The sequence below is a fragment of the Aspergillus lucknowensis genome (assembly GCF_044049455.1).
Source record: "Aspergillus lucknowensis strain CBS 449.75 chromosome Unknown BJX67scaffold_53, whole genome shotgun sequence".
Lineage (NCBI taxonomy): Eukaryota > Fungi > Ascomycota > Eurotiomycetes > Eurotiales > Aspergillaceae > Aspergillus > Aspergillus lucknowensis.
The window spans coordinates 203,656-211,845 of record NW_027263597.1 but is presented as its reverse complement, the minus strand read 5'-3'; the positions used below and the strand labels follow the sequence as shown (position 1 = coordinate 211,845).

The 8,190-nt window shown below is 46.1% G+C and overlaps 3 protein-coding genes across 3 annotated transcripts; 1 reads left to right on the top strand and 2 right to left on the bottom strand.

Annotated features, from left to right (window-relative positions):
* Positions 1 to 3,840: 3,840 nt before the first annotated feature.
* BJX67DRAFT_364190 (uncharacterized protein) lies at positions 3,841 to 4,571 on the bottom strand. Its single transcript, XM_071030156.1, has one exon. The coding sequence runs from the start codon at positions 4,395 to 4,397 to the stop codon at positions 4,041 to 4,043; it is 357 nt and encodes a 118-aa protein (XP_070882340.1). The 5' UTR covers positions 4,398 to 4,571; the 3' UTR covers positions 3,841 to 4,040.
* On the top strand, positions 4,568 to 7,259 carry BJX67DRAFT_364189 (peptidase S8/S53 domain-containing protein). Its single transcript, XM_071030155.1, has 4 exons — positions 4,568 to 4,974; positions 5,030 to 6,148; positions 6,201 to 6,546; positions 6,604 to 7,259. The coding sequence occupies exons 1-4, from the start codon at positions 4,574 to 4,576 to the stop codon at positions 7,228 to 7,230; spliced, it is 2,493 nt and encodes an 830-aa protein (XP_070882339.1). The 5' UTR covers positions 4,568 to 4,573; the 3' UTR covers positions 7,231 to 7,259.
* BJX67DRAFT_364188 (uncharacterized protein) lies at positions 7,202 to 8,185 on the bottom strand. The gene has a single exon (XM_071030154.1). The coding sequence runs from the start codon at positions 8,131 to 8,133 to the stop codon at positions 7,303 to 7,305; it is 831 nt and encodes a 276-aa protein (XP_070882338.1). The 5' UTR covers positions 8,134 to 8,185; the 3' UTR covers positions 7,202 to 7,302.
* Between the last annotated feature and the right edge of the window lie 5 nt (positions 8,186 to 8,190).

Sequence of the window (8,190 nt, the reverse complement as noted above, 5' to 3'; positions counted from 1 at the left end):
AGTTTTGCTGAACTAGAAGCTAGTTTTAGTAACTGCTTAATAACTGCTTATTTATTAGTTTTCAAGTACTTACTTCTGGATTGCTGCTACTAATATCAAGCGCCTGCCCGCTGCATTAGCCTTGTGATGTGACTACTCAGCTGAGTTAGTATGACTCCAAATAGAATCATAAATGGTAGCTGGAATATTTGAGCAGCTTTTATTTAACCCAGCTTTAATAACTGGTTGCTTTTTATGCTCTGCCCAGGCCTGTACCTTTGGCTCCTCATGCCCTATATTAGTTAGCAACTACTTGTAAAGCAGTTAAGAAGTACTTACAAATTAGCAGATTACATAGCTGCTCATAATCGCCTTCAGATTTGCAGTCAATTAGGGCTGACATTCGGCTCCATACCCCCAATCCCTTGTTCTGATTTCCAACCGCCTCTGTTATAGTTCGGAAGAAGTGAACACGGCAGAAAATAATAATCCCTTTTAGTTGCCACAGGATAGGTCGGTGGAGGGGATCAATTTCTTCAAGAAAGCGTCCAAGGCCTAAGTACTTAGTTAGTGCTTGATAACTAGTTCTGAACTAGTTATATACCAGTATACTGTTTCGTGTCCATATCCACAACGATCCCATTTATCCCAGTGGAATGGATAGAATTAAACTGTACTGGCTGGCTAGTTATTTTTTCAATAAGAGTAAATACCCTCTTAAATAGAAGATAATAGCCATCTGTTGAATCTTGGTTAGTAAATACTCGCAGAAGGGTAATTACTAGTTAACTGGTTAGCAAGTACTTGGGAAGTAGTTACTAGGGCAGGTACTGACTCTTCCCATGTTCATGGAGATAAGTTGCAAAAACCACCTCATTCAACTTCCGTTCCTTGATTCGCTTGTACGACATATCAACTTCAAATGAGGTTAACTGGCTTAGCAGTTGAATCTGCTCCTTAAAGGCACATAGAATCATTATGCCATGGGTATCATGATATCTCTCCTGGATGTACTCCTGCAAGTGATTAGAAACTAATTAATAAGCACTTATTAAGTAGAGTTATACTTACCCTCATGAACAGGCTAGTATTATATATATATATCACATTATTATAGCCTTGACCTGCAGGGTAAGAAAGAAGTTGCTGCTTCTGAAGTATAGCAGAGATCCGATCAAGATTTGAAAAGGCTGCATGTATTTGAGCAGGTGTTGAGGCATTATATTGGGAACAGAAAGCCTCTAGCTCAGGGCTTCTTAGAAATTGAGCTACTAATTAGTTAGTAAGTAGCTCGCAAGCACTTGATAAGTGATTATAGCGTACCTCGGGTTAGACTGGGGTTCCTTATCTGCCTTATTATATTCTCGATACCTTTCAAAATAAGCTCTGGAGGCTTATGAGGTGGGGGTGGAGGATGTTGGTGAAGGCCATGAGAGGTAAAAACAACATAAGGACAATCCTGGATATTGTTTGGCACCAGTACAGTAAAGGTAACATTACACTTTAGGTATTCCAATCTGCCAGGTCCCTGAATATAATCAAAATCTAAGTACTTGGTAAGTGCTTGAAAACTAGTTCATAAGTGGTTACAAAGTACTTACCACAATATTTTCAACGTGATATAAGTAGTTCAATAACTGCACATTCTTCCTGAGATGGTAAGATTGCCTTATTAAATAGCTACTCTAAGAACTCGAGATCAAGAGAAGTGTGGCCTTTAATAGAACCATAATAATATTTCTGAAGAAAGTCTGGTAATTCATTCACGCAGCCAATATATGGATGATATTCATCATTAACATCCTAACTAGTTAGCAACCAGTTGCCAACTACTTGAGACATCAAGTCCTTACTAGGTAAAAATATCGTTTAAATCTTGGCTTACAACTTGGAAGTTGCTCAAGACATGCATGGCCTTTCTAGAAGAAAGTCTTTTTTGACCAATATAGACTAACACAATCAGTTAGTAAGTAGTTGGTAACTAGTCAATAACTGCTTGACTAGCGACTTACCTGTATGCATTACGCTTCCAGATATCTCCTTCAATCAGATCAATGTTCTTTCGAATATTCTGGATCTCCTTCCATGCCGTATCATCTAGGTAGGTATGATAAAGTGTGCGAAGACTAGGCTTTAGATATTCACATATTAAAGCTCCAGAACACTTCCACATCCACTTTTTAACCAAGCAATTTAGAAATGATGATTTAACGCTTGCCCTTGCACCACGAATACTTGATCGAGAGTACTGTATCTTATAACTGGTTAGTAACTAGTTAGAAAGTAGTTAGCAAGCACTTACATCCTGAATTAAATGTTCTGCCTCGTGGAATCGCCCGCCAACAGATACAATATAGGTATAGCCATTAATATCAGTTCGTGGGTACTCAGGAAGATCATCCGTATACTCAATGTATAGCATGCGAAGGGGATTTGCTTTTGCATCTGTTAGCTGAATTAGTGCAGTTGGTTGCTAAGTAATTCCCAATCAGTTAGCAAGTACTTGGTAACTAACTATGTATATATCGTACCTCCTCAACTTCTTCGACTTCCTCAACATCATACGTGTTGATAGATATGTCTTCAAGCTCACCAAAGCTAAAAGAGATATCCTCTGAATCCATTTTGTTAGGGATAGCGTTATTAATCTGCAACTGATTAAGAAGTAGTTGAGAAGTACTTGAGAATATCGTGGGATGAAATAATTATTAGGGAAGAGAAGTGAACTCGAATTTCACGGTATGTGGGATTGTATTTAAAAGCTGAGGTGCCGCGCCGCTTATGCCAAGGCTGGTGGGGCCGGCTTGCGGCATTTAGGAAGCGGCACCTGACCTGCGCACTCGCGGCTTAGTGATTAAGGGCGCTTGACTCGGTTGAGTAAGCCACGAGAAAACTCAGTTTGTACTCCAGAGTATGGACCTCAACATTTTTGATTTTTTAGGAACTATCGAGCCACCTAATCAGGTACCACACGTGACCAAGTGGTAGTACGATTCGTTCGCATTCTTATAAAAGCGGATATACGTATACTTTTAGCCTTGCTTCTATCTTTGTTGCTTAAAATCTTGGGATCATCGTGTTAGTTCTCCAGAATCTCGACGTCGTTCTCAGGAGCCGCCTCGCTCCGAGGATAAGTATTGTTACCTCTTTGGACTAGTGGATTCCAGTCAGTGCACTAAAAGTTTGGGCCGCGCTAGTAAGAAAAGGAACACATTTGTCAGAGAACTCGGACATCGACAGCCAATGGATCCGCTGCGCGGCAGCCCCGCGCCGACACAACTGTGGGCCAACGACGGACCGACCCGGTCATATTGGGCAATGTGATGCTAAAGCTAATTAAGGCTACGGTCATATCAAAAGGTACCATTCAGCAAAGCGGGAGCTTTGATGAAGCATAAAGGATGATTTGACAGGATATGATGAACAATGAACATATAAGGACTGTCTTTACCTGTACTTAGAAGATTTTGTTCACTGTCTGTTATTAACCAGATGATCTGACCTAACCAGATTGACAATACCATATTGTTTACCGATCACGATCAAGTGATCTGTCTTTCTATACTTCATTTGACCTTAACAATTTATGTTCTCTTCATTCCTGTCAAGAATACCCTTTGGTTCCATCTGGAAGGATCGGTGGACCGAAATCGAACACATGGCCCAAACTTTTGTTGCACACCTCTGTCTCCCATTTCTTTTCAGTTTGACTGGCTGTATTTGAGCCAATAGCAAAATTGCCGCACTCCAACTGACACTAGGCACCAAGCCTCCTCGCGCCTGCCTCCCCGGCTTTGAGGTGTGATCCATGCTGTGCCACAAAAGAAGCTGACGGAACTTTTTCCCAAGTGGGAATGATAGTGAATCTCCAGGGCCACTCATCAGTTCTGACCAGGCTCGGCTGAACTGCTGTGACGGAGGTTGTAGCGAAGGATTTCTCAGAGTCAGGAAACACACCGCGTTCCTATTGGACAACAGACTCCAAATATAAAGCTGAGTACATGGGGGCGCAAAACTTGGAGGGGGAGGGAGAATCCCAATAGGATCTGAAACTAAGGGTTTCAAGTCGTCCTAAAGTTCTGGGTGTCAATGTTGCACAGCCTGATCCGACACGGCCTGGTCTGATCAATACACAGCACACTTGCGTTGATCGACCAATGTTCTTCCAGCCAAAGAATCCAAGTGAAATCTTCAAATCCATCAGCTTGGATACGCAACCATGGAAGACGACACTGGTTCCCAAAGCCTGCTGCAGTCCGTGCTTGGATTATTCGCTCGACAACGACCACAAAGGTCGGCAAAGCCGGCGTCACTGAGATCACGGAAACGCGCGGCCTGGCTACGGACAGATGCATTTCTGCAGCGCGATGAGATTGGCGAAGCTGACCCAGAGAGCGTTGCAAAGACTTTGCGCGCATTTGAACATCTCGTTCAAGACGACTCTGATCGAGAGAGAGATTTTGTAGGTATTTTTAATATACAGCAAACTACAGTCTTTCGATCTGTTGGCCTCTCACATCCTGCCTACTAACGACAGTTCGCGGAACAGAGCTTCCACCAACGCGGACATGACCAGTATCCGAAGCTTCGCCGCATGATCGAGGATCCGAATCGCCATCTCCATGCCTACCCAGACACTGTCGTTCGCGTTAGTAAACGGGGACGAGAATGCGACGATGCCATTCAGGAACTTTTGCATTTGGACCAGGAGAGAAAGAGGCGCCGAGTTCTCCCTCGTGAAGAGCCTACCCATGAGTCCGATCTCGAAGACCCCGATGCCGACTTCGCCGTGCTCATGAGGAGACATTTGGTGTCCTTGGACAATGCGCTGCGAAGACACTGGGTTTGCGTTTGCCAGAAGTGTTCAGGGTTGAGCGTGAGATTGTCGCTGCCACGACACAAAAAGGATCTCGAGGCTGAGGCGAGTTTCGAAGTATTCTTCGGCGTGCGGTCCGTGCCTGCAACTGCATTACAAGAAGCTAAAATCACGGTCAAGTAAGCACTCAAAGCTTTGTGTGATGACTTCCATTCGCTTACACAGTCGGTGCAGAGACCTACACAACAGCACATTGAGGCGCTCATCTGAGCCTATGACTAGCAGCCCACCAGACTTTGCCCACATATGCCAAAGCGTCACAGAGTCCCTCGATCAGCGAAATTGCTTGCATTTCGCCCTCGAGAATGGGATATTTCAGAGGCTTCGCCCGCAACCAAAGACATTTGGTAGCGACCGAATGTCTCAGACAATATCCTTATCAGCATTGTTCAATCGCCAGCAAGAATTACTTCGAGGTGAATCGGTACTGCCACTCAAGGGGAAGCGAGTCTTGGCTGTTACACTGGCTTCAGCATTACTTCCCTTCTTGGAGACACCGTGGCTACAGTTTTTCTTCAATCACTCAAAGATCCAGTTTTTTGAGCCACGGCAGGGTGGAGAACTCCCCAACATCACGAAACCTTTCCTAACTCTAGAGCATGTTCCAATAATCTCAGCCCGTAGTACTAACACCGGAGACAGCTCTGGCGCCTCGAAACACATGGTTCATCCGAACGCCAGTGTGCTAGCGCTAGGAATACTCTTGTGCGAGCTTCACTATTGCACGCCTGTGGAGCTGATGTCAAAGGACCCACATGCCGCCAGGAACATCAATGATGATTTTTATACCTGTCTCGATAGACTTCAGAATCTGGAAGACGACGCTGGCATAGATTACTATCTCGCTACGAAGGCGTGCCTTACCGGGGACTACTATCCCCTTGGACAGCACGCTGACTTCGGGGATGTTAGCGTTCAGCGGCTCTTCTACCAAAATGTCGTCAAACGACTTGAGGCCGTGATATTCAAAGCATGGGGTATTCGATTGGAGGACTTGGGCTCATTCGATGCTCGTCAGAATGAATCCTGCTGGGGCTCTATCGGTCGAGAAGTTGTCCGGCTCTATACCGGCAAGGTCAATTCCTCTGGTGCAAACAATACAGCAAGGGCAAGTCCGCATCGGTCAAGGTCTGATACCACCCCGACGAGCTACTCAACCCTCGACTCTGATATCATGTTACGAATATCGGCACAACCTTCTCCGGGGTCGCAAGCCCACGGAAACATCGCTGAACCTTCAGAGAAGAGCTTGCACTTTTTTGATGCGAGCCATCAGACGGGCCCTGAACAGGAGTAAGGTGTTTCCCATTGGCCATAAGAGTTCGTCATATTAATGAACTGTCAGGAATCCGCTTTCGAAAAAATGGATGGACAATCTGCTGTTCTCGATCTATAGCTATGTTGACATTGATTTCGATCTTGACGAACCAGTGCGAATAGCGATTTTGGATTCCGGACTCGACCCTGAAAACCCATTCTTGGTCGAGGACCAACAACGGGCCAACCCACAAATCAAGGAAGCACGAAGTTTTGTATATGGAACAGAACCGAAGGACATTCGAGACGAGATCGGGCACGGCACTCATGCCCTTGGCCTCCTTCTCAAAGTCGCTCCAGGCGCTGAGATCTATGTCGCCAGAATTGCGCGACGTGAGACTCTGGATCCTAATACCTACGACGACATTGCAAAGGCAAGGCTGTTCCCATGCCATAGCAGACTTCTTGGGTTGAGCTAATAACCTGTGCAGGCCATCGATCACGCAGTTGAACACTGGAAAGTGGACATTATATCTATGTCATTCGGGATTCGTGAATATCACGAGCTCATGAGCACAGCCATTTCTAATGCATTGAACAAGCGGACGTTGCTGTTCGCGGCAGCATCGAATGATGGAGCAAATCTTGGCAGAGCTTTCCCAGCCCAATACCCCAGCGTCTTTTGTATACACTCGACCGATGGGAATGGGAATCCCTCCAACTTCAACCCTACAGCAAGCGAAACGGACGTCAACTTCAGTCTACTTGGGGAGCATGTCTCCTCATACTGGCCGGCTGGCATTAATGGGCACCATCAGACCGTGAATGTTATGTCAGGAACATCGGTCGCAACACCGATCGCCGCTGGCCTGGCCGCTTCGATCCTGTCTTTTGTCCGACAGCAGGATCAGCACATCGCTGTAGAAAGCGAAAGGCTGGGGCCGTGGCTGAAAAGGGACAATTCGATGGATGCGGTCTTCAAGACTATGGTCAGACGGAGGCGGGGCATGGGATACGACTATATCACACCTCATGTGCTGTTCGACAGCGGTTCGACAAAGGAAGATGTTTACGGGAGGATCAAAGATATCAAAAGGAACATGTACAAGTACTTATGAAAGCTCAACCTTCAATCACACAAGTCTCACCGACATCTATATCAATTGTAGTCCACGACTCGTTTTTCATAATTACGCGGGAATGCAATAGACGTTGCCATTCTCGGTCACATCGGGAACAGCCTCAGCAGTCCGGATAGTAGCCCCATCCACGTCCTCAACCAAAATACATCCGTCGTCATCGTTCTCCCCGCCAACCGTCATAAAGGCGCCTTTATTGTACTCTTCAAGCTTCAGTCTCCGCCCAAACCTGAGCCTCTTCACGCGGAACGCAAACACAAATTCCGACTCGCTATTGGACTCTGTCGCATCATCATTCGTGCTAGTCCAATAGCCTTTCGGCCCAAGGGTCGTGCCCAGCGCGGTAACGTCGATGCCAAAGTTCCCCTTCGCCATCGTGCTTTGTGAAGTCGAGTATTTGATTTTGGCGCCCTTGACGAGCTTCATGCCCGTGACGATGAAGAGCTCGCTGACGAGAGCGAACTTCTGCCTGGGCTCTCTCAGCCATGTCTGCACGGCAGGTGCCTTGACAGCCTCTTCCACGTATTCCTGAGTCGGCTCAAACGCCAGCGTCGTCACCGTGTCGAATGCGAATGTATTTGACGTTTTGTTCGAATGCTCAACATTCACCTCGGAACCAAGGGGCAGCCCACCGGTAGCCAGCTGGAGGAACTGTGCATAGACTCCCAAACCGAGCCCTGTCTCGGATGAAACCGTCTTTCTCCAGTCTGTTTCCACGACAGGTGGGAAAGCATCAGTTACAGTAACAACGCTTGCTCTGTTCAGAGGGTATTGCGGTGCTGATGTGGAGCGGATTATAGACCCAAGAGACAGCGGACCCTTTGGTGGTGGAGATATAAAATCGGACGTTGGACACAGAAAATATGTCTTGGTAAAGGGCATGGCTTGAAGATTCAGGTTCAAGTATTGGGTCTTCCTGAGGACAGAGTGAAATAATCG